Source organism: Pleurodeles waltl, chromosome 5 (assembly GCF_031143425.1).
Source record: "Pleurodeles waltl isolate 20211129_DDA chromosome 5, aPleWal1.hap1.20221129, whole genome shotgun sequence".
Taxonomy (NCBI): Eukaryota; Metazoa; Chordata; class Amphibia; order Caudata; family Salamandridae; genus Pleurodeles; species Pleurodeles waltl.
Genome location: NC_090444.1, coordinates 997,135,795 through 997,162,725, shown reverse-complemented (window position 1 = coordinate 997,162,725; position 26,931 = coordinate 997,135,795). Strand labels below are relative to the sequence as shown.

The 26,931-nt window shown below is 42.3% G+C and overlaps 1 protein-coding gene across 2 annotated transcripts in view; it reads right to left on the bottom strand.

The window, feature by feature from the left end:
- Positions 1-26,931, bottom strand: part of ENPP3 (ectonucleotide pyrophosphatase/phosphodiesterase 3) — a 709,815-nt gene that overhangs the window by 520,176 nt on the left and 162,708 nt on the right. For both annotated transcript variants that reach the window (XM_069235161.1, XM_069235162.1), the window contains exon 6: positions 6,318-6,378. In XM_069235161.1, the coding sequence (XP_069091262.1) occupies positions 6,318-6,378 (61 nt within the window). The remainder of the gene's footprint in view (positions 1-6,317; positions 6,379-26,931) is intronic.

Below are 26,931 nucleotides of genomic sequence, written 5' to 3'. Positions count from 1 at the left end.
CCCTCCTGCACTAGTAGACACGACTTTCAAAGCCACACTTCATCTACATGTAAGAGCATAAGTAATAAATCTTTGTACTGGACGAGAAACCTCATTCTATAAATTCTAATCCTATGTGTCGCCCTTTCTTGCACAGCACTTTGTTGCTTTGTAGTCAGTGTATGCTCTACAAGTAGTAGCATATGCATACATGCATAATTAAATTACAAAAATCAATGTACATAAGAGACTACATTTCCTAAAACATTTAACCGAAATAAATGGCATAATATTCTTTAATAATAACTTGCTTTTATTTAGCCTTAGTATTCACTTCTGTGTCTAAGAGATGCAAATAACATTTGTTACTTTTGCCAAATTGATGGTACTTAGGGGCATATTTATAAGAAAGTGGCGATTCATACATGATGCACCACTTTTCTTGCTCCCCATTGCATCCCCCTAGTGACACCATGTGTGCACCGTATTTAGAATACGGCGCACCATGGCACACATTAGGCCATAACGTCAAATATTTTAATGCTATTGTGGCGCTTTGGTGGATTAGCACCAAGAATTATGGTGCTACTCCACCAAAGTCAAGTGAGGCCCATTGAATACAATGGGGGGGTCACTTTTATGCCTCCCTTGGGCAGACGTTAAAAATTATGCTAAAAATGGTGCAGTGAAATCTTGTAAATTTCACTGCACCATTTTTCTGGACCTCCTAATAGGAGGCCGCCCCCCTTGCATACATTATGCCTGGCGCAGGAATAATGTGGCGCAAGGGATTACAAAGGGGCGCAATGCTTGCACTGCGCCACTTTGTAAATATGGCACAATGAAAATGCCTCCTTAATGCCACATTTGCATTAAAAAGAAACTACGCTAATGTGGCGCAAGGAGGCACAACAGGCTTGCAAATGTGCTTCTTGGTTTTTACCAAAGTCTGAAGGATGGAAGACTGGGTCTGCCTTTCAGGGAATCAAGCTCAAGTCCTCTAGAATGCAACAATGGTCGTCACCATGCAGTCATTTCACTGATCCGGCCTGCAGGGAGCAGGATGAAGCAATATACAGATCAATCACCGGGTGATGTGCAGCATGAAACAATCTACTTCTTATTTGAGTGTCCGTGGTCAAAACACCAGCCCTCGTCTCGAGAACCCTCTGTATGTGCACAGCGCCTGGTGCCTCGAACACATAACTGAAAGAGGGTGGCACTCTCTTTTGGGAGTTATGCACCTGGTGCACCACTAAAATGGCCCCTGAAAAGTCAACGCTCTGTATATCATAATGACAGCTACAACAACCATTGGCTCTCTCTGAGTAATATGACAGATTGAGCACCAAAGACAGCTAAGAATATCTCTGGACAGACCTAACAAATGGAGTGTTTAGTTTTAACACAAACAATATGTTTGACAAGGGCATATTTACACCGTTCGTAAATTGTAAACTGATTTTGGACTGACAACGCAAGAACATTACCTCCAAGTGAGACAATGGGTTTCAAATGGACATGTTGGTCAATGTTTGACAAAGCCAATTGACTTTTGTATAGTAATGTACTCATAAAAATAGACACCTTACTGGTAATGGAGTCTGCATGCAGGCACACAGACCAATACATTCATCAGAGATAGAATGATACATTTTTCAGAATTAAAATGCATTTTAAAAAACACCAAATTTATACTACTCTCAATGTAAAACTTTGCATGCTATTCACATGGTGCATATCGCACAATCCTAGCGGCAGCAAAACCAAATAGGTGCGTCGTGGAGCTGCCTTGAGACGTTACAATGGTGTTTATTAATCTGGTAAATGCCCCTCTTTTCAAGTTAATAACCACTTTTTGACAAGTGCGAATATGTGTTTTGGTATCTCTCATGTAGTCAGCTCAACCATAAACCATAGCCATACTGATCAAAAATAAGACACTCCATAATAAAATGTTCCAAAGGCATTAAAGCCACTGAAGCAGTGTGGACCAGACTATATTTATAATACTGGTAAACCTAAACGACAAGTCCCATAATGCAACGTTCTATTGGATAAAGTTACTGAGCTGTCTGATTATGTCACACTTGTCATGGACCACTCTGCAAAGAATGCACATAGACAGATGGATGAAAAATAATCACCAGATATTAATTTATATTTTCAGCAATTCGACACGTTTTTATCTAACTGATAACTTTTTTTTCTCTTTGTAACAATTTGTATATATATATATATATATATATATATATATATTTATATATATATATATATATATATAGTAAATAAGAAAAAATCCTGAAGCATGACAGTGGAAGCCCAGCTAAACTCAACATTAGTAGTTCTACTTCTTACATTACAACCCATGTAATATATTAAACCAATTAGGCTTTGGCATATTTGAATATTGCTTATGAGCATACAGAAAGTCACTCTTAAAAAGAAGTGATAGTGGGATTTACCCTCTTTAGAGCAAACAAATGTTTTACCAAGTGAAAGGAAAGGCAACTAATGACTAACATTTATAAAATTCTGCTAAACTTTATAATCTTTCCAGCATGGAAATACCAGAGTGCTTGGTGAAAAAATGGTAATTTGTACCTCAAAGGAGGATTAGCGTTAGTTCTGAACTTAAAAAAACAAGTAAACCTTAACCAGCTTCGAACACAAAAACCGGTGTTTTCAATTCTCTGTAGATGGCACTGTACCCCGCCAGGCTTCAGTTAGGTGGATTAAGGGAGATCAGACACGTATTAGTCGGACTGTGGGGAAGAGGTGGATTGATTGCCTATTATGTCGATCTTCCCGTGAATACAGTCCTAACGAGAGAAAATCACTGAATGAATTGAGCGTATCAAAGACAAAACATTCTCGATTTTATATTACACCTGGCTTTATGCTGGGACACACTCCCTTACACTCTAAAACTGATTTATTTAATTTTGCAGCTAATCCTGGCAGTAAAACAGACATCAGAGGATCAAAAGTGAAAGTCATATACCAACAATTTTGAAGTGTTGTGTGAAACCATAAAATAATGGGTCCTACTGTTCATGAAAAGAGTAATACATTTCTTACAAGACAAGTGGAATTTGCAAGGGTTTGGCAGCTATTCATTTAATACCTGTCCAAAGATAATGACGATTTTAAATGACTGAGAACAATAGCCTTTTGTAAAGTGCCCTTTGTACGTTTGTATTGCCCTACAGTGATTTTGGGCTCTTTCCAAAGAGTTCAGGGATTTTTTTTACCTCGTTTTTAATTAATTAATTGACACAAACGTAAATAGAAAAGTATTTCAAAGCAGGGACCAGAAGTGATAGTACCAAAGTACAACTTGAACTACTGGATGGAAAGAAATCAGTCAAGAAAAAATATGCTGTGAGTGTTATGCCTCAAAGAAGCCTCACATTCACATAATTGTGATAAGCGCACACAGATCTTTTCTGGGGCCTTTAAAAGCAAAATTTTCTAACGCCACACATGAATTGATGATTTACCAATAGACTTTCATTTATTGGCCAAAGTGATCTGTGCAAGTGTCAGAAATTATCATAATAAGGGTATTGATGGATGACATGATATTGTGTTTTGTGAACCCTTCCAGGTTGGAGCCCCAACAAAAGAATCAAACGTTGTAACAAGAGATGGATTTGGTAATGGTTTGCATAGGGAAAACCACTTCTTTCCAAAATATCTGTGGAGTACCAGGCATCCAACAGATGTGAATCGGGTACTTCTTAATTTGTACTGGTGTTTGCCAGTGGTGCGAGCTAAACTTGTTTTACAATTGTAGGCTGTCTCTGGTGATGCATTGTAATAATGATGCATGTATTAATCATGCATTTTTTCATTTTGTTTTCAAGTAATGCAGGCTGGGAGAGGCAACAGCTTATCACTCGCTAAGCCACCAGCTTACACCACCTAACAAACAAAACCCGCCATCCCTGTATATGTGCATTCGTATATACAAGTAATATTGTATATTCACAACATAAACATTGAGCCAAGACTTATAATGACTATAAGCAGTTTGTGTATATGTTCACAATATTTTTTATTTATTACTTCGTCTATTCAATCTGTTTTCTCATCTCATCCACAAATTGTCTGCTCGTTTATGGAAGATAATGTGAAATCACAAAAACACATACTCGTATGTTCTAATATAAATACATTATATGCATAAAGGTAATGCCAATGTTTCTCCGCACAACATTCTAAGACTTCATCTCGCTCTGATGGACATCACAGTCATTACCCCACAAATATAACAAATGGAACCAACTTCTCACAGCATTTTAAAAACATCAAGTGGGGTACCACAGAAAGGGGAAAAACATATTATAATATTCTAAATATAAACAGTTGGCGGCAACAAGAGAACATTGTTGCCATTTTAATTACTGTACAAAAAGACCTAAGAAATAAGGTCTACTTTATAATTTGCAGTTATAAAGACTTTCAATAAAAATGAAAAATCCTTGAGTGAACAAAGTTTGTCTTGGTGTCACTGGTTTTTCCTTTCCGTGCAGGCAATCTTCTGGTCCCCACTCTCTTAGCGCCAACACACATTTCGGTGCAAGACTAGATACGGTCAACACCTTCTTCAGGGTGCAAGGAAAGTGAAATATACACCGGAGAAAGGAAAGGCAACCTTGAGATGAATACAGCTATGGATGCTGATGGGCGAAGCTGTCCCTTAGACAATAATGAGGCGCTGGTACAGATGACAGAAAAACCACATTGGGTGGCTATTACATAAAGAAATCAAAGGAGATGGGATAGGTATACAGGGTGGTCCAACACTGGTTCAGAAATATGTTGAATAAGGATGTTTTCAGTTAAATGCTGCAGCCCGACAAGAGTTGGTGGAAAGCGCAGTAGTGCCGATACGGACCCCGTTACAAGACAGCAGCTGTGCATATTTCTTCTGAATCCTCCTCCCTTCATCCTGTTCCTTTCAGGAGCCCTCTGGGTTCCGTTTTGATTGGTTACACCACCTCACACCACACCATCTATCTCCCATTGTAAAGGTAGAATTCCCTCAGCCCTTGGACACAGCACTTGCTCACCTTCACCTCTGTGAAGTACCCCCACTGGGTGAAGCATTCAGCCACACAGGCATATTGGTAGACTAGCACATGTGCACTCAATTTTCTCCTGCCCTTTGCAATGCTCCATTAGCTGCCTGGATCGGGTGGATCCCTGTATCCCCTTTGAAATAAAAAGACACCTTGGTGAATGTGGTTTGTGAGTCACTCAGTGTACCACCCCAGCTACAGGTCCAGACTAGCCACTGTACCCAGCACCTAACCAACAAACCACAGTTTGCCGCTGTGATACGCACAGCTGTAAAGTAGCATGGGCCAGTGGTCCAACCCAATCCGGTAACCAGCATTGCTCTGCTCACGGACCTGAGTTGTTTCAGTGACAATGAGTGAGTGACCAGACACCTGGCACATTGGCATCATCATCCTCAATGTAACAACGCGTCCACGATGTCTCTAACAGACCCCAACCCCCACTGCAAGACAGTGAAGAGATTCCATAAATAATTCTGATGCAATGCCCATAATGTAGGGGTGCATTGAAAGGAATCATTGATTACACTTAAGGCTCTGAGTTTTCTGTTTTTACAGTTTTTTTTCAGATATTTAACAATTTATTTTCCTGTCTGTATTTATTTTATTTATGATTAAATAAATGGGGAAATATCCTAGTTTCAGCTCAATTTTTTCACAAAATCCAATATAAATATGTATATATAGAAAGAAATATGTAAAAACAATATGTATATAGATAAATACACAGAGAAATGTCGAAGAAATAAATGCTATAAAACCGAGAGCTCCAATTACAATCAGTGAGAGCATCACACACACACCGGATTTCTACTTGCATTCACTATTTGTAGAACACAAGTAGGCTGAAGCTTCAGGGCGACAAAATAAAAGAGTCAAGACTATAGGTTAAAAATATACGTTTTCAATATTTGCAAACTTGGGGCAATGAGGCCGACCAAGTGTCACTTTATCAGCCTGTGAAGCTTCATTTGTCAAAATCACGTAGCACGTTTTAAGCGATACACAGATAATACATTGGGTCAAAGTACTCTTCTGATCACGTTTGACTTTTTGCTTTAAAAGCCAATAAAACAATTGCCACCTAAGAGTGCCAGGCATTTAATATCAGATGCTTTAAAACAAATCTGTTTTTGCATTTATCGAACACCTGTGACAAATTTGTAATCATTCTTTGTATTCAGATCCTGTTCTGAGAATGTGCACCAAAGTAAGATAAAGCCCATTAACGCAAGGCCAGTAAAGTCCTACCCTTCTGGACACTGAGGTTCAGGAAGAGGTTCACATTTGTCTTCTGCCCATGATCTGTCACCTAAAAACAGGACAGAAGATTTATAATTATCTGAACATAATAAATATCTGAAGGTCATTTCTGCAGTTTCTCCTATTAGGTAAAAACATGTAATAACTGTCATCCAATTTACAATAACTCTGAACCACAGTGTAATATTAAAACATGCAGGCCCACATTATAAGTCCCCTGTTAATATTCCCAGTAAATTCGCCCAGTTATTGATCTCAGGGGTACTGGTAACTCTGGAGGGCTGGGGCTACCATAGGATTACAAGTGGGAGCCTGCGGAACTGCTTGGAAATGATAAATTAGTAGAAAATTTGGTAGTTTGAGGACCAGTTTCCTCAGTAATTCTTCTTTTCTCTTCTGATTTTCAGCAGCCGAAATGTTGGAATGAAAATAAAAGGATTGGCGGTGTCCCCACGGATTTCAGAATTCCGTTGGGGCTGGTAAATGCTTTTACTAGTCCCATCATAAATAAGAGGACAGTCGTAATGAAGGCCTCATAGGGAATAGGGACCATGTGTGTACCAGACTGGGCACCACTGCACCAGGAACTCTGGACCAGCACCATCTTTAAGCACCATGGAAACTTCAGTGGAACTGCAAAGGCTGTGCCTCCTGGTGACAAAGTTGGAAGCCCGCTTGGTGCCTGTGCCCAGAAGATGCAGCTCTCACTGAAGTGTTGAGCTTCTTCTCCTGATACCAGGTCATCCAATGTGGCAGGTAGGTGAACATGTGGAACGCTTTTAGACTCTCAAACACATTTTTCACATTGCCAACCCTTGAAAGTCCATATGGAAAAGGGTGCAAAGGATAATACCTGACACTTTGTGCCTCCTAAGGTAATACACAAAGACTTTGTTTTCTCTTGAATTTGAAATGTATGGAACCAACCACTGCAGGCAAGCAGTAAACATTCGCAAAGCATAAATTGTCAGTTTCTGACATCTTACACTGTGTGTATGCAGGCTGCTAACTTTAGGAGGAAATGACCGCAATCCCCCTGGATCATCACTTATTTGCGCTATACCAAGCATTACCAATGCTTAGGTGATTACTACACAATTTACACCTGACTTATTCATTGTTTCACATATTATTTCACAAATTCGTTTTTCACATTGTTTTATATTTAGGTTTTGCAGCCTGAAAAAATCTAATTATATATTTTGATTAATTTTACTTAGCATATGTGCAATTTAATATTGTCACGAGTAGATCTTGGTATAGTACTCCAGTTCTGAAATAAACGTAGTATTTCTGCTTGGCATACAAAACAATTTTTCAGTTTCAGACACCAGACTCACGGTGTTCTCATTTAGAAATGTTATTCTTTTTTACCTCACAGTTTGAAAGTCGTAAATAAGCAATCAATTAGTTTGGACAAACGTCAGCACCTGCATAGGATGTGAACTGAGAAGGTGAATACTTCTCTGTGTCATATTGTGTACGTTGTAATGAGGGAAAATGTTGGTGTTGTATAATCCATGAAAAAGAGGCTGACAGCAAGGACGGAGAGAACATTAGATTTTGATTGGTTCTTCCCTAGTAGGAACATGTAGAATGTATCATTTGGATGGAATGTGTGTTTTAACTATGTGAAGATTGTTACTTAGTAAGATCATTTGCCCAGCTCCATCTTAGCAGGCGGACATCCTTCTTTTTTTAGGTCGAGCCTCGACAGCGCGCATTCGCTCTCTGGAAGACCTGTTGTTAGGGATATAGGCATTTTTGTCCCACCTGCCGCTGCCTCCCACTTCCAATAGGTTGAAGGCAGTGTTGTTCTTGTTGTTCTGCCTTCTAAGTGGTTTGGCAGCCGATACGTCACTTCCTGTACCTGGCCAAGGAGCACCATCCAAGCACAGTTTACTTAAGCCTTAAATGTTTTTTTGTTGCTTCGACTGACTATTTTTCTATGTTTCCTGCCTCTCGTGTTTGTCAGTAAGCACTCATGTTCATGGGCTCTGTTCGTTTTCCGTGTTTGCCTATAACTGGGTCCTTACTTTATGTAGTCAGTAATAACAAGTAGTTGTGTTGTACCTATGTTTTGTACATAATTGTCGCTATATAAAACATGAAATCGACCTAGGAATGAATCCTGATACTACAATTTTCACTGCACTCAGGAAACCTCGACCTATAATGCTTTGGAAGCATTCTTTTGAAAACACATTTGTGCCCATAACTCAGCCTGTGGTGGTCCTAGGGTAATGGGATCACCCCCAAAACATTTATAACGATGTGTTCTTTCTGTTCAAGCAATTTTGTGGGTTACACTATGAGAGAGGGGGCCCAAATATCAGAACTCCCTTCACCACCCAGTGCATATTTAGACTCTCTTGTAGCTAAAACGTTTGTTTCTACAGTTGATAGGAGGAGGTGTTATAAGGGCCTTGTTAGTATTCAGCCTAGTCTGCAGACATGTTATGTGCTTTGTGCTCTCTATATTGTTCCTGATATCAAAATAATAATTGTTTTAAATTAGTACTGACTTAATTAGCTTGACAGGAACATCTAGTCACCACTAGTGATACTGCACCTTCTGCTAATGGACGAACACACTTTATTTCTGATAAAGGTTTAATGTATTCACAGATACTTAGCCCATAATTCTTTGAAAGCATTCGGTTTACAACACATTTGTGCCCATAACTCAATCTGTGGTGGTCCTAGGGCAATGGAGCCACCCCAGAAACATTTAGAATGATGTGCTCTTTCTGTTCAGGCAATCTTGTGGGTCACACTAGGTGAGGAGGGGGGGCAAATATAACCTCTTCCACCACATAGTGCATCTTTAAATTCTCTCGTAGCTGAAACGTTTGGTTTTATAGCCGAGAGGAGTTTGTGTTATAAGGGCTTTGTTGGTATTCTGACAGTTCTGTTTGTTCTGCAAATAAGTAATACACTATGCTTTATTCAAAAGAATAATTGATCCCAAAGCTTTACTAATTCAGTTGGCTCAACAGAGACACCTAGCCACCACCAGTGGTACTGCACCTTCTGTTTTTGATTCTACAGGGACGTCTAGCCATGACCAGAGGTACTGCACCTTCTGCTATTGACCCTACAGGACCATCTAGTAATGACCTGCGGCAGGGCACCCTTGTGCCACTGACTCCACAGTTAAATTATATTGAAAAGGCCTGCTAGGCCTGAAAATGTGTAAATCACTATGCACTCAAGGGCCTGATTATATGATTACACTGCAATAAACTTTATAATTCTTTTTTACGTGATTATGCTCTCTAGGGGCTGAATATATGTTTATATGACCATGTTTCCTCCAAATGCTGTTTGTACTGTGGTGCTCTGTAGGGGCTGTTCAGACCATTACAGTCTAATGCCATTTGTATGAAGGAGTGCACAAACGCAATTTATTTCTGATAAAGGCTTAATGTGCTGCATGGCGTAATATTTATAAGGTCCCAAGTGGGAGGTTGTCATTATCATTTACAACGCCAACAGCTCTAACTTTCGCTAATGCGAGACCTATTACATTGCAAATGCTTGTTTATTTTCCTGCTCACAGAGTTATCCTCAAGAGCAAGCAAATTCCTTCTCATTCTGATTAGCACATTTAGGGGCATAGTTATACTCTGTTTGCACCAAATTAGTGTCATTTTTTTAATGCAAATTTGGTGTAAAACTAACTCCAAATTTATATTTTGGCGCTAGACCCGTCTAGCACCAAATTTATGGATTTGAAGTCAGTTTATGGGTGCTGAAACCTACTTTGCCTCTATGAGATGCAAAGTAGGCTTTTCAGTGGAAAAAATTACTCTATGGCCATAGCGCCATATTTATCCCCCGGTGCTAAAATCACGCACGGGAGGGAGTAGGGGGTCAAAAAATGGTGCAAAGTTCTTAACACCTGGGTCAGGCATTAGGGGACCTGTGGGCCTATTTCCATGGTGGAGCACCATGGAATAAGCCCACAGGTGCCCTCCTCATGTCCCAGGGACACCTCTACCCACACCAGAGGGACAGCGGAGGATGGGGAACCCCATCCCAGATAAGTACATCTGCCCTGACCCAGTCATTAAAAATTGGGGCAATGCAAGCTTATTTTTTGACCCCTCCTCCCTCCCGTGCACCACTTTTGCACAGGAGTATAGATATGGCATTAAGGCCATAGAGTAATTTTTTGCACGGAACGCCTACCTTACATCTCATTAAGGCAAGGTAGGTTTCCACGTCCCAAAAATGTCTTTAACTCCATAAATTTGGCGCTAGATGGTCTAGCACCAAAGTATAAATATGGAGTTAGTTTTGTACCGAATTAGAGTAAAAAAATTACACTAATTCGGTGCACACAGAGTATAAATATGCCCCTCAGTTTGAGATAAAGGTCATCCAAGTGGGCATAGCTACGTCTTGAGTTTGCACCAAGTTAGCAGAGTGCATACACTATCCTTACCTATCCTGTATCACCACTAAAGTCCCATTCACCGTTTGAAACTTTTATGGACATAGGGCCAGGTATCAATCACTTTTCATGCCACAAATACTAATTTCCTCAGTTTTCAACTACAAGAATGTTTTTTTTTCAATTGCTTAATCCCATTTTAGGAGTCAGTAAAGTTTTATTGAATCCTAAACAGGTACTGTGACTGGATGCCGCTTCTGTATTTGGAATGGGCATGCTTGGTGCTCACCTTGGTGTACAAATACTAAATTTGTACACAGCATATCAATGGTTTGCTACTGTTATTCTGGATACATACCATTGAAAAATTACCAACCACAAGGTGATATGGTCCTGTTTGGACATTTTTTTGTTTTTGCATCCTGAAAAAGGTTTCACCAAGTATAAGCAGTGGGTTCGCAAAACCACAGCCAGCTCTCAGTTAAACGTGTTGAAAAAAGACAAGTCTTTTTAGTTTCGTCCTGCTCCCTTTAAGGAAATTGGGCTACATTTTGAGAAAAAAAAGCTTATCTTTGTTTAAACACATTCATAGATAGGGTGGTATGCTTACCACTGCAGGTGCAATAATCCATGTGATTGTGTCCAATCAGAGAGAGACACAATTTGTGATCTACCTCATGAATATTAATGAAGTCGTTCAAATTGTGACACAGTCCATTTCTGAATTTTGTGCATCGACTGACTAGTACATAGGTCAGTTCACAAAATTTCACCCTGGTCACAAAAATATTGGTCGCAAATTGTAACCAGTTTTTGTACCAGTGTAATAGAACAGAAGACCCAATGTTCGAAATGCCAGTATATTGTGACTTTGAATGGTGAGTTGGAGCTCTGCTCTCCCATGCAGGCTTGTGTTGCCCTGTGTTGTGGTCCTTGCTCATTTGACTGTTAACTTAATCTAAGGCCATGGCTATTTAATAATTATGTTCTATAGTGATTCATTTAAAGTACACATATGCTTTTAAGAAGCTTAAAATATAGACACAGTGCTATAAAGTATGTTTCACATGTTTGTTTAAAAATATTATTACTTTATACAGTTAATAAGCAAATGCTATTGGCTGTTACACCACTGTAATATTTTTTTTTTTATTGTGGGTAAACGATTTCTGTTAACTGTATGGAGAACAGTGGAAGACTGTGATGGACAGGAGACACCCTTGCCTAGGGGAAGGACTGGCCCCAGAACACACTGCACATGGAACAGCTTCAAAGTGCACCTGATAGGGGAGGAGGAGTCAGTCCCCCTCAGCACTATAAAGCAACAATTTGAACCCAGTGAGCTGGACGAACTGATTTGTTTGGGAGACTAATGGCTCTAGAACACGCTGTGTCAGGAATGGTGCCAACATGCACCTGAGAACGGAAGGAGGAGCCAGTCCCCTTGAGCGCTATAAAGCACCAACTCGACCCCCATTGCTATGGACACCCTGACCACTGGCCCCAGAACACAGTGCACCAGGAATGGCACAAAGGAGCACCTGAGAAGGTGAGGAGGAGGATGAGGAGGCAGCCCCACTGAGTGCTATAAAGTGCCAACCCAACCCCTACTGCGTGGGATACATTGACTTGCCTGGGGGACTAATGGCCACAGAACCCACTACACCAGGAATGGTGTCAATGTGCACCTGAGAAGGGGAGGAGGAGCCAGTCCCCCTCAGTGTTCTAAAGAACCAACATGACCCCCACTGCATGGGATGAGCACTGCAGACACCCGGTTAAAGCCCAGGCCAAGGGCAAACCGATCTTTTCCCATCATCGCCCTAAGGAGGCTGGGTTGGGCCAATTCCTGCGATCCCTGCTCATATTGCTCAGGCACATTTCTCTGTGTTTTTACCTCTCCTTAAAACGTCACCTTGGAGTTTTCCGAACTTTGCCAGAGCTTTTGTGCCTCAGCCTCTCTAGACTAACTAGAGCGGTTCATCTTTTCTGACGAATTACAATGGGTAATGTCAAAAAGAAATACAACAATCTGGGAAGTGCCACCATTTTAGTCACTGCTATTTAGACAGTGGCAAGGACTTCCAGAAGTCAACCCTGGCATGGAGTCCTCTGACGGCTGCTCCAATATTGCCCTCTAGAAGGTCAAGAGCATCATAGTAAATTTTGACCCCTAGGCATGTAAAGCATGTATCTTCTCAGCTAAGTTCCCGGAGGTCCAGAGGCTGGCGTGTATCCGGACATAATGGGATGAAATTAGATTTTTGCCTGTTGATACAGAGGCCAGAAAAATTCCCCAGGTGCTCCAGCAGTGCTATTGCTACTGGTAAGTCCTCATCTACATTACATAAGAAGTGGACAATGTCATCAGAGTAAAGGGCAGTGTAGTGGATTTTATTTCTAACTTCCAGTACCAAATTTAAAGTGCTCGTCCTTGCCCAGCTAGCAAATGGTTCTACAGCGATGGCAAACAGCAGTGGGGAAAGCGGGCACCCCTTTCTAGTGCCCTATCCTATAATGTAGGATTCAGATATACATTTGCCAGTTTGGACCGGGCAGTGAGTGCGGTATACAATAGTCTGGTCCACCGTACAACACCTGGCCCAATGGCCATTTTTAGCATTGTCTAAGACAGGAAACCCCACAGGAAACTATCTAAAGCTTTATCGATATCAATGGCAACTATCAATGGTTCGTTTTTTTTTGTCAGGGATTTCCGCCTCAAGAACTTAGATAAGTCTGTAAATATTAATGGCTGTGTTCTGTCACAGAATAAATCTGTCTTGGTTCGTGTGTATCAGAGGGGTTGCTAGGATTCAACTTAAAATGTTATAGTCTATGTTTAGCATGGATAAGAGGATGTATACCCTCACGTCATGAGGAGGGCCGTCCCAGCTTCACCACCGGGACAATCAGGTGACCCAGCTCTTGTGCTGTTTCACAGAGAATGGACAATTGTGAGGCTAACTCATCAGCATATGCTGCGTAAAGTTCCACAGGGAGGCCATTGGTCCCTAGCGCCTTATCTCTGGCCATGGCTTTAATGGTGACTCCCACCTCTTGGAGGGTAACTCCTCGCAGAGTCTCTGCTTTCTCAAGTAGGGGTGTCGGGAGGGCCACAGAGTGTATGAAATCTCCCATCAGTTGGGGGGACTGCACTGGTAGGGTGGGCATACAACGTGGCATAATACCTGTAAAATCTGCTTTTAATACTTTCTTGTATATAAAGCCATTCTGTCATTTCCGGTTCTAAGTCAAGAATCAGAAAGTTTCTTGATGTGGGATTAGCCAGTCAAGCCAATACGGTTTCATTCTTGTTGCGCTTGGTGTGAGGTGCACCATATATTCACCATGGTTGAAGCACCAGAGTTTTTCGGCGTGTACTGCTAGTTGGTCCTCAGCATCTAGGAGTTGTCGGTGTATGTCTGAGTTACTAGGTCGGGCCACCTCTAAATCTAGCAATGCTCTCTCATGTGATTCTATCTCGCTCACTAGTGTGCATTGTACACCCACCACTTCGGCTATGCACCAAAGGCCGAGTAAGAGGTTACATAAAGTTGGCCTCACCCTCTCTTATGCAGTGTGTTCCTCTCGACAGCAGTTAAATGGGTCTCCCAAAGTAGAGCTCTACGAAACCACCTCCTCTTTAAGTATGTATGTACTTTATATATTTTAGGCATACTGTTTAAACTCCTGATGTTCCAGCTGAGGAAAAATAAGGTAAGGCAGATGCCATGTGAGAATAATATAAGTATCTAGTGAACCCCTAGGAAAGGGATCAAAATTTACGAAATCAACAGGGGACCAAAGCCCTTCTAGGGGTCGCCCGGGTGGGCAGATTGAGGCATACCAAAACATATCCCCAACAATTGCAAGACAAAAACCCAACTTTCCAACCTCAGGACAAGAAGGAAATGACTCCACATCCAAACTTCCAAAAAAGCATGCAACTCGCATGAAGCATTTTTCGCACATGTTAATATTGGTGGGGTCGTGCCAGCCACAATGCCCCCTGGTCTCACATCACATCATCCAGGTTACAAACAGGATATATATGTCTGCAATCAGCCCAATAATCAGCCAATGAAGGGTTGCAATTTGTCTATGGCCTTAATCGGTTGTATTGTGTCTTACTGTTTCGTTTGCTATTTTTTCCCCAAATATTGATTTATTTTACTCTTTGAATTTTCAGGTTGTTATATTAGGAAACCTCTTCCCTACATAACTTTGCTGCCTATTTAGGAGACTGAAGTTCTTGAAATTAATCTAACGTGGATAAGAAGAAGACAGGGAAGGTCTACATGCATCCTCCTAAGTCAAAAGACCTCCCTAATTGAAGTGGTAGAATCTATTATTAATGATGCACCCAAGATAACCCAGTTTTAAGACTGACAAACAGATTCAACCTCCTATAACTACCCCTTTCACCCAAGTCCTAATTCCCGACCCTCTTGATGGCAGTACTTTAACCACTCTCCCCAAGGACAACAAGGTTACTGATACTCTGATACCTTGTAGCAGTAGATATACAGCTCTAGCGAACATTAAATATTCAGAGATCAAAAACCCCAAATTCCCTTCGCCTGCCTTCTTGATCATGACCCTGCCCATAAAGATTTGTCCCATCAAATCACAATTTCTCGGTTTCTGATCACCTTAAGCGGGAGACTGGGCACTTAAGATCTACCATTTGTAAGCTGACCCAGATGGTTCAAGAGTTGCTAGACAGGACCACTTCCCATGGGCAATGCAACTGTGGCCTCAAGATCCAACTCATATTTCACTCCATGAGAGATATTTTACTTGTAGAAGCTTCGGAAAAAATGGCTCTTGATAGTGAAATAACTTCTGTGTATGCCTACCCCCATGAAGACAACTGGCTTCAGATGGGTGAGTCATGTGGCCAATAATACATGATCACGTTTGGTTCCTGGGGATCGTGCTGAGCTAGGGGGACATTTACTGACAAGCCTAATTTCAACTTCTAGGTCCTTATGTTTGACATGGGCCACCATCCAGAGACAATCGCTCTTCTACTACCAAGAAAGTACACCACCACGACTCTTCACTTGCCAATTCCATCTTGTGCCATAAAAAGGGTAGCACAGTATGTATGGTCCGTGTTCTGAATTATTGTGGTAAGGAATGAGAGGATATTGGATTCTTGATCAACAATGTAACCCACTGGATTAGGCATCACAGGAGTTGTCTCTCTCTTATTCATTCTGATATTGTTTTTCCCAATATGTTTCTAGAACTTCAAATCCCTCACACTACACTTAAGTAGAACTTACAGATCAGCAACTGAGGGTTTGGTGAGTTTGGATGTCAGATCATCTCCTTCCAATGGTTCTTATATCCAGTTCAAGAATACGGCCAAACATTATGTAACTCGGATAAGTCTAAAATAACCTTACCCTCTCATGCTGAGGTAATCCACTAAGACAAGTTGCTTGACTACATCCCACCTGGGATTGAATTCACCTGTTCCTGTAGAATTCCCCAAAAAGATGCATTCTCTCATTCCAATGCACTGACCAACAACTCAAACTTAAAGCCTCAGAGTAATAAGAACAAACCTACCACTTCCCATTCGATTTCTCCTACTCAACCCCTTGTCAAAAATGATTTCCCCTACCAGTCAAGTATCCATATGCTTTCCTGGAATGTTGCCAGTTTGCACCAAAAGGCATCTGACCCTGCGTGGCATACTTTCGTGGATACCGACCACATTGGTTTAATTCAGGAAACCTGACCTAAGACCCAACTGCACAGATCTGGTTATGTAACCTACAGTATTAATGCTATCCCATTGAACATTGGCAGGCCCTCATGGGGGCTGACTACTTGTTTAAAAACATCCTTAGCATGTTGTGTTAAAAAATAAGTATTCCATCTTCTGTTATTCTAGGACTTAATATCTGGACCCCTTCATAAGGCCTGTCTTAATATTTTTAACCTGTACAATCGCTCAGTTCTTCAAAGAAGTTTCCATTAATAATCCTCGCTGGTAAATTTAACACCACTTATAAACCCCTAACTCAAAGGGAAGATGAGATTACAGGAGTTCCTACCTTAGAGACTGAACTCATTAAATCCTGGCATATAGTTGCCCTGCAAATAGCTTCATTAACTCTGTCCCCTTGTTTACGGGTTTCCAATGGGAGTTTTAAATCTGATAGGGACAGATCTTATAAATTTGGAAGGGGCAACAAGAGCAGCAGAACTGACTATTGCATCCTGGATTCTAGGATTTGAGGGATGATTCTTGCCTTAAAGATCATACCAATGTGGGACAGTGATCATATTTGCAAACCCCGGAGCATGGCCCCCAAACAACTCAATGGTTTTGTAGGAAGTGCTGTTGGGCTACAATTAAACTCATTTCAACCATTATGTCCCAAAACTAAAGAGCCATAAGGGAGGCTAGATCCTCTTATAAGTACATTCTGGCTACGAAGAAATGCGATTGGGATGAGGTCTATTGGCAGGATCTATTAGATGCTGCCCAGAATAGAAACAATATTGCATTCTGGTAAAAAATAGCTCAAGGAAGCTTAGCCTCTAGCACTCTGAGAGATCACTTTCTACATCCTAACTTTTCATTGAATAATTTCTCTGACTTATGTTTGAATGTCAATAGCAATTCTTCTCATCTGGCAAATCCCACATCAAGGCCTATAGCATCAGAAACTGATGAGGTTGATCGTATCATTTTTTTCTTATCTGATACTAAAAAGGTTATTGAGTTTGTCAACTTGCAGAAAGTCCCTAGCACTCGCATGATCCCAAGGGACTTCAATAAATCTGAGATCAATATCTGCGCCCATATCTCAATATGATATCCAATGAGATACTAAGAGAACTACCTGCCTACAGCACCAAGGCACACATTGTACAAATTGATAAGATGGCAATAGGGTGACCCGGGAACTACACACTAGTACGTTTCATTGAAAACTTACAAAACAAATTCTGCAACCAGCTTTTTGATAAGCTCTAGGAATGGATGGATGATGCCCAATTTCCTTCTCCATTTCAGGCTGGATTTCACTCAAATGTCAACACCCTCAATCAAATATTCCGATTCTCACTCACTAATCTCTTCATTTCATCACCCTATTGAAGGATGACATTTGACTTGGTCCCCTGAAACACCCTATGAGACGTTCTTAGATCTATAGGCATATTCTAGACACCATTATTAGGTTTCATGAGTCTAACTATGCACTGGCAATGTGGGGCTGGTAGGTAGAGCTTACTGATCCAATACCAATCTGTTGTTCACCAGGGCTGTGTATTGGCCCCTACTCTATTTTCCTTGTACATTGATCGAGTTGTTGAGTACCTCAATTGTTGTACCATTGACTCTCTGAAACTGAGTGGAGGAGGGTACCAGAACTCTTTTTTGCAGATGACACCTTGTTACTACCCAGAACACTGTCCAACCTCCAAAATATTTTAAATCAGTTTCAAGATTTCTGCAGTGTTGGAGGACTGGATATTAACATGCAGAAGACCAAGTATATGGTGTATAATCAGTATATAATTAGAAAGGGCAAACCATGTCTGGGCAACACCCTTCTTCTAGGATTAGGAGTGCTCGCTCAACTAGAAGTACACAGTTGGCGATTTGATCTTATAGACGCTAGACTGCACAAAACCTTATTAATAACTTTGGTTCTACTCATTGTATTTCATAGTTTTGGTGTTAAATAATGTATACATTTTACTCTATTTTTCTAAATTGATGTGAAGTTAAATTATGGTGTGTTTTCAGTTTATTCCTGTTTAAGTACTGCACAAATACTTTACACATTGCTTGTAAGTTAAGCCTGAGTTGCTGTGTGTCAAGCTACCAGAGGGTTAAGCACGGGTTAATTTGGTGACTTTTTGTGGTTCTCCCTGACAAGGATTGTGGATGTTGCTTAAGTTGGGTTTTTCCCCCCTCAACCACATTTTTTTTTATTTTAACCAACAACCCAATTTCTCTCATCAAGAAAATAGCCAAACAAAAAATAACCCACTTGAATTATATGTCTACTAATGAGTAAGTGAGGAAAGCGTGCGATTTGGACACTTTGGCAGAAGGTCCCATTAATTGTTTTCCTAAGGGAAGTTTTCTTTCGTCTCCCTTCCCTTCTCTTTCCTCATTTTCATTTTTCTTTCATTTGTTCCAACTTTCTTTCTCCATTACTTTTTCCTTTCATCTGTCTTTCCTTTTTTGCATTCTTTCCTCCTTTCTTTCATGCTTTCACTCCATTTGTCTCTCACTTACTTTTCCTAGTGATTTTCACCTATTCTCTTTTTCTCTATATCTCTCTTTCCTTTCTGATTCTTTAGTCACACCATGGCCACATCCCGCAACTGCCTCGTGCTATCTTCTCTTTGTTACTAATTTCTATTTCAGTCTTGTAACCTGGAGTCGCAGCTTAAACATAAAGAGAGCCATAAAAGCCACTTTTATCTGTCCAGTTATACCCCCACTGAAGCTGATATAGTGGGTGCTTCACTACATCCCGGCTATTAGTTGTTGGTCATTTTTCAAAATGATTCAGTGGCCACAAACAGTTGGTACTCTGTATGCAACTTCTTTTGGTAACCACATTTTTAGTTCATGAAGCTTTGAGTTATATGTGGTTGGATAAATTGAAGGATATAGATTATTCTCAGAAGAGAGTTCAAACCTAACCACCAGGCAGACAATGGTCTTTGCTCACTGTCCTTGTGTAGTAGTTACAACATGTAGCTCTTTGTTTATCACTCAGCCTGACATCACACAAATGGCAGTCTATTGAGCTATAAAAGCCCCATCAAATACACACAAAGACACAACTGAGATTTCTTGTCTCCGTCTCAGGTGAAAGCAAACCCAGATTTTATGAATACTTACATGATGCAAATAATACAAGAGCAAATTAGGTCGTTCAAGTAGAACACTGATCTAATTAGTGAAAGATTTGTTGCTAAGAAAAGACATGGTCAACTTATCAGTAATGGTCATGAGTACTGATACAAAGAATAAAATGTGTATCACTGACAATGAGCTAACATAAACTAGCAAAATGTTCACACTTATAATGAAAAAGTAATTGCTCATGTGGATTGTTGAGAATCCTGATGACCAAGAAAAGTGCCGGCTATGAGGGCTACATTGAAAAGGTAAATTCTGAACTTCCTGAGTTTCACCCAAATAAAATGTTACAAAACAAAAAAAGATATTCAGTTTTTAAGATGTTATTAAAGCATTCTTACCTCACCCAGAAGTCCAAAACCTGATAACTCCTATTATCATCTATTAAGACTTTGTATGGGATATCAGTGGTGTACAGAAATGTTACATTGCTTCCACCTCCATTTAAGGGATTAATCTACAAATATAGCCATGTTTACCCACCAATAAGCCATAAAGTCTTCCTTAATTTCAATTAGTAAATGGACACCTAGCCAGTACCCTTATGGGGGGTTAAAGCAACAAAATGTGAGACACTATGGCTCATTTAAGGTTTGCGTCTACCCCCAATTAACTATACCTAGACATGGCGAGAAACTGCATGTATGTGCTTTAGCATTACTATCATGGCCAATGCCATCTTGTGGTCAACTTAAGGCCCGTGTCTCCTTCCCCTCTCCCCCGCTGTCTGAGTTTGAGCCTCTATCCCTTTCCACTTGCCTTCCATGGTCCATTGCGGGCCACTGCCCTTCCCTCCTGCTGTCCATAGCACATTGTACTGTCACTCATCCTCCTGCTTGCCCTGCATGGTTTGTTGTACTGGGACTGACCCTGTCCACATTCCCCTGTGCTCCATTATTTGAGTCAATTCCTCCATCCCCTCTCTCCTGCTCTTCCCTGTCTTTTGGCATGGCCCTGCCACTTCCCTCCTGCTCTCCATGGTCCATTGTGCTGCTACTGTCTCTCCTGCCTGCATTGTCAGCTTGCTTGCCTTGCCCACCCACCTTCTGTTGTTTGTGTGCATGCCCCTGACACTTCCCTCTTGTTCTCCATGGTCCGTTGTGCTGCCACTTCCCCTCACACCTGCCCTGTTTAGCCAGCTTGCTGCTACTACCCCTGACTGCTACCCTTCATTCTCTTTGTGCATGCCCATGATCCCCCTCCTGCCCTTCATAGTCTGTGTGCTGCGAATGCTTCTGACCTGTGCTATCTGTTGTGCTACCATTACCTGTCCTTCTCTTCCTGTGTGGTCAGCTTGCCACTGCATCCTTCCACTTGACCTCTAGTGCCAGAGCCCAGCCCCCTAATCCCTCCCTTCTGCCCTCCATTGTCCTTTATGCATGCCCCTACCCCCTCTCTTTTTCCCACCATGGTCCATTGTGCTGCAACTAACAATCTTGCATGCCACACGTAGTCTGTTGTGCTGGCACTGCCCCACCCACCTGCCCTACACGGTTATTGTGTTGCCCCTACTTCTGACCCCCCTCCATCTTCCCTCCATTGTCAGTGTGCAAGTTCCATCCCCTCCCTCCTGCCCTCCACAATATCTTGTGCTTCAACTACTCTTCCCACATTCTTGACATGGTCAGTATGCTGCTTCTGCACTTGCCCTGCTTCCCTTTTCCTCCGTTGTCCGTCAACACGCTCCTGTCCTCTCCCACCTGCCCTGCGAGGTCCATTGGGCTTAGGCTGCATCTCCAACCTGGCCTGAGTGGTCAGCTTGTGAGCCCCAGTCTCCTCCCCCCATCCTCCATTGTCCAAGTCCATGCCCCAACCCCTTGCCCTTTGCCCACCATGGTCCGTTGTGTGGCTTCTGTCCTTCCCTCCATAGCCCATTATACTGCTACTCACCCACCCCCTTGCCCTCCATGGTCCTTGGTGCTGCCACTGCCTCCCCCACCTGCCCTGTTCAGTCAGCTTGCTGTTCCTGTCTCCCCTAATGCCCCTGCCCCTGCTATCCACTGTCTGTGTGCATGCCCCTGCCCACTCTCTCTTGTGCCCCGTGGTCCATTGTACTGCCACTGTCCTCCGTCTGACGTGTAGTTTATCATGCTGCCATTACCCCTGCCGTCTTACCTCTGTTGTAAGATTGCTGCCCCTGACACCTACCTTCTGCCCATTATTGTCTAAGTCTGTACTCCTACACCATTCCCTCCTGCATTACATGGTCCTTTGTGCTGCCACTGCCCCTATCTCCTGCTCTCAATGGTGTGTTGTGCTAGCCTATCTTGCCTGTCCTGTATGGTTGGCTTGCTTCCTCTGCCCCCATTTCCCCTGTCCACTTTTGTCCATTGTACTGCCACTGCCCCACCCAACTATCCTGCATTGCCCATTGTGAAGCCACTGCCCCTCTTGCCCATGCATCCCAACACACCTGATTGAGGCAGGAGACTCCCAATTTTGTAAGGCCACTGCCCCTACTCCCTGCCATTCATTCTATGTGATCTTGTCGGATGTTTAATTTGAGCAGGTGGTTTCCGGTGCGGGCACCGACACCTATTTTTGAGGGGCAGTACTTCTTTTTCTCCCTCAAGCATTTACTGTGAGCCAAAAAAACATTTGACAAAGACGGTGGAAGAGAATATCGAAAAAGCGTGAGGAAGCCGAAACCTGCAAGAGTGAGCTGAAGGGGCAGGGAGTGGCAGAAAATGGATTAAAGAGGCCTGAGATGACTTCAGGAATAGGCTGCATCAGTATTCCATGCCCGTACATTTAAGTGCAGCAGCCGCGTGTTTCACAGGAGAGGTTTGGGCACTGGCACGTTCTTATTTACAAATTAAGCACTGGTCTTGCCCTTGACCCTCACTCCTGCCCTCCATAGGCTGTTATGCTGCCATTTCACCACCTGCCTGACTTGAGCTATCTGTTGTGTTTCCATTGCCTGTCCTTCCCATCTTGCATGGCCAGCTTGCTGGCCCTGTACCTGCACCTTTCCCCCTGTCTTCTGTTAGCTGAGTCCAGCCTCTGTGTCTACCCTCCTGCTCTCCATTGTCCTTTGTGCATGCCCTCACTGCCTCTCCCTTGCCCAATATGGTCTGTTGTGCTGCCACTAACACTCTAGTCTGCTGTACGTGGCCCTTGCCCTGGTCCCCCTTCCCTCTGTTGTCCACCAGCATGCCCCTGCCCCCTCACCTGCCCTGAGTGGTCCATTGTGCTGAAGCTGCACCTCCCTCAAGCCCAGTGCGGTCAGCTTGCAGTCCTTGTCTCCTCTGTCCAAGTCTGTGCCCCTACCCCTTTCCTCTTGCCATTTTGGTCCGTTGTGTGGCCACTGCCCTTCTCTGCTGCCCTCCATGTCCTGTTGTACTGGCACTCACCCTCCTTCTTGCCCTGCATAGTTTGTTGTACTGCCACTGACCCTGTCCAGCTTCCCTGCCCTCCATTGTTTAAGTCTATCCCCTACCCCCTCTCTGCTGCCCTCCATGGTCCTTTATCATGCCCCTCTCACCTTCCTCCTGCCCTCAATGGTTCATTGTGCTGGTACTGCCCCTCCTGTCTGCACTGCATGGTTAGCGTGGTTAGCTTACAGCCCTTGCCTCCCTTTCCTCTATTATCCGTGTGCATGACCCTACCCCTTCCGTCCTGCTCTCCATTGTCAATCGTGCTGCCACTGCTCCTCCCACCTGCCCCATTTAGTGAGCTTGTTGTTCCTGCCCCCCTCCTCATGCCCTCCATTGTTTGTGTGCATGCTTCTACCCACTTTCTCTTGCGCTCCATGGTATATTGTACTGCCACTGTTCTCCGCATGCCCTGTGTTGCCTATTATGCTGCCATTACCCTTGCCATCTGACTTCTGTGGTAAGATTGCTGCTCCTGCCACTGACCTTTACTCCTTATTGTCTAACTCTGTACCACTATCACATTCCCTCCTGCCCTTTCACTTACCATTGTGCTGCCACTGTCCCTCCATCCTGCCCTCAATGGTTTGTTGTGCAAGCCTATCTTGCCTATCTTGAATGGTTGGCGTGCCCCACTCCCCCTATTTCCCCTGCCCTCCATGGTCCATTATTCTGCCACAGCCCCTCCTGCCTGTCCTGCATGGTCATTGTGATGCCACTGCCCCTCTTACCCATACATCCCACACTTGATTCAGGCCGGAAAGACACGATTTCTAAGGCCAAAACAGCTTTATTTTAGCTGCTTAAATTTTTCTCTGCTTCAATGTAAGTCAACGGGGAAAATAAAGTCCTCCGATTTCTTTTCTAAAATCTCTGTCTTTTTAGTTTGAACATGTTGGCATGTATGCTCCTGCCTGACCGGCGTGCTCAGTTTGCTGCCTTTGCCCCTGCTCCCTCCCCCTTGTGCTCCATTGTCTGAGTCTGTGCCCCTACTCCTTCCCTCCCCATAGTGTTCTAATGAACAGCTAGAGCCTAACATTCTTTTTATAAGACAAAAGTGTGGCATACCTGAAGTCGTCTTAATGGAATCAAAATTGTAAAAACTGAAGCATTTCTATTAGAAAAGAACAAAATAAGGGGGTTCTTTTTCTTATAGAAATTATGGTGAGTGCATGCAAAGCTAAATTGAGAACACATTTTCTTAGTTCTCAATTAGCAACAAAAGGCTTTTAAACTAGTCACTTTATTTTTGTTTTTTTATCCCATTCATCATTTGACTATTTGTTGCACGAGCTACTTAAGGAATTTGTACAGTTCTAACATTGGGCTATATTTGGGCTATATTCTCCTCTTTTTTTTCTTTGTACAGCCTTGTTGGGAGACTTTTTTGTTATCAAGCTCCCTCATTTCTTCATTTACTATAGTATTCTCTGTAGAAACAATGCTTTTAGTTTATAGCTTTGGCTCCATCCAGTTTGTGTTCAGGTGTGCCACATTGTTGCCATAACTACAAAATGCAAGCACACCAGTTGCTCATTGCTTCCATGGGAAATCAAGCAACATACTAGAAAGGCCAAAATCTCTACCTAATCATCTCATCATCACCAGACATTGAATGTAAACCTCCCATCCATGTGGACTGGATGGACAGGCCACCTTTCCAGGTCCATCACTCTGCTAGGCATCCAACTAGCACAGGGAGGTCAACCCAAAGAGAACAAAAAAACCTACAGATCCTTCATAGCTTCGCCATTAAAAACCTAAAGCTCAGACTGCTCTCTCACACTGCCGCCTTCATATCCAACATCAACACCTTTCTAAAAAACCTCAACCCATTTCTGAAAATCCATGTTAACACCTGTGCTTCAATGCAAGTCCAAGTTGAACTATGCAGCACCCTAGTGTTGCAAAGACCTTGTTAACAACAAACATTCCACCCATTGACATGACAGAAAATTTTAGAAGAAAAACAGAATTCCTCACAACCTTAAAGGACTGACGTCCCTCTGCACAATATGAAGGCAAAGCAAAGTATTTTGCCGGCTCTATCAATGAAGCTGCCACCAGAAGAATAATTATTTTCAAGACAATTAAGCATTGCATCAACCCCCTGCCAGACCTCCTATTCCACAATCCACAGACATGTACAATGCAATTAACTGCTTCTTTAGTAAAAATAAAAGTACAGGGGATTCAGTCACAACAAGCTTCTTTCTTCTCTGACACCCCCTCTCTCTGCATCCCAGAATGGTAATTTTTCAAACATTTGTCTCTTTCAGACCTTGCCGATATCCTCAACTCTCTGAAAACCATCTCCTATAAAAATGATGTCTTACCCTCATCCTTTATTAAAGCAGCCTCTATGAAAGCTTTCTCACCCCTACTCACCATCCCTTACTGAAGACATCTTCCCAGAAACTATTAGGACGGGCCTGATCCTCTGACTCATGAAGAAGCCCACACTATATCCTGATGACCTCACAAACTACTGGCCCATAAATCCTCTACCCTCCATCGGAAAGATCATTAAAAAGTAGTCTACGTACAATTCAAATTGCATTAATGTCACCCATCTCCTGCATGTTGACTCGCTATAGGTCATGCTGCAACACACAGCGACACCTAGCTTAGTTATCATAGTCTACATCATCCTGTTCAAAGATAACAAACTTTATCAGAGCCCATATATCTGCTGTTGGGTTTCAGCATTTTTGGCTTTGTCAACGTTTGATATACTTTGTCATGGATTTCAAAACATTATTGTGATGAACACTGTGGGACTCTTGTCAGTCTCATAAAATGGCTAAATGTTAAACAATTTTTCTGGTCTCAAAAAGAACACAGTTCTGTAGTAATCCCTGGCCGCTAAGACAACATATTTGTATGTAGATGTGCTTCTTGTTAAAAGGTAGAACACTTTCACTCACAACAGAGTTAACCAGTGGCTGCAATGGGCTGACACAGTGTTCCATGTGAATGATACAATAACAGAAAATATATGAAGAGGGCTACCTCAAACCCCTATAAATATATTATACATATAGGGGGTTATTACAACTTTGGAGGAGGTGTTAATCCGTCCCAAAAGTGATGGATATACCACCAGCTGTATTACGAGTTCCATAGGATATAATGGACTCGTAATACGGCTGGTGGTATATCCGTCACTTTACCGTCACTTTTGGGACGGATTAACACCTCCTCCAAAGTTGTAATAACCCCCATAATGTTAGTAAAGTCAAAAGGTCTTAGCTAATGTCTGACCTATAAATGACCCCCCTCCTAATATAGCTTGACCTCTGAGCCACCCTCTACACCGTTGATCATCCCTCCGTCGACCATAGGCTGACGAATTCACAGGCAATGTCATTCACTGGATCTCCTTCTATAGTTTGTTCACATGGCCACCTCCAGATCCCAAAAGATCTCTTTCACCTTTATAGCCACCCAGGATTTAGCTGTGTTCCTTGTCATCTTAAATCTCTACTTCAAGCCCACTGGCACTCATTGATAATAGCTTCAAAATTCACCAACACAATAACAGACATCTGTACTTGAAAATCTCTTCGGTGCAGCTATCCAATGCTTCAAATACAGTCTATCCTTCTTCCAAGCCTGAATGTCTTTTAACTCACTGAAGCTCAACCCACCAAAACATAACTTCTGTTATTTTCCCAGGTCAACAAGCAACAAATGGTCCAAACTAGGCTCAACAATCTGAACCTCGATAGATTTCAGGTGCTATTTTCTCCCAAAGCCAAGTCTCTTGGATTCACAATGGCCACCTACCCCACCTACAAGGAATGGATGGTCTGTTACCAGCTTTCTCTTGTGAAGAAAGAGGAACCATTCCATGGAAAATTACTTCAGAGCTGTAATGTATTTCAAGCACTCATGCTCTTGCATCTGGATGAT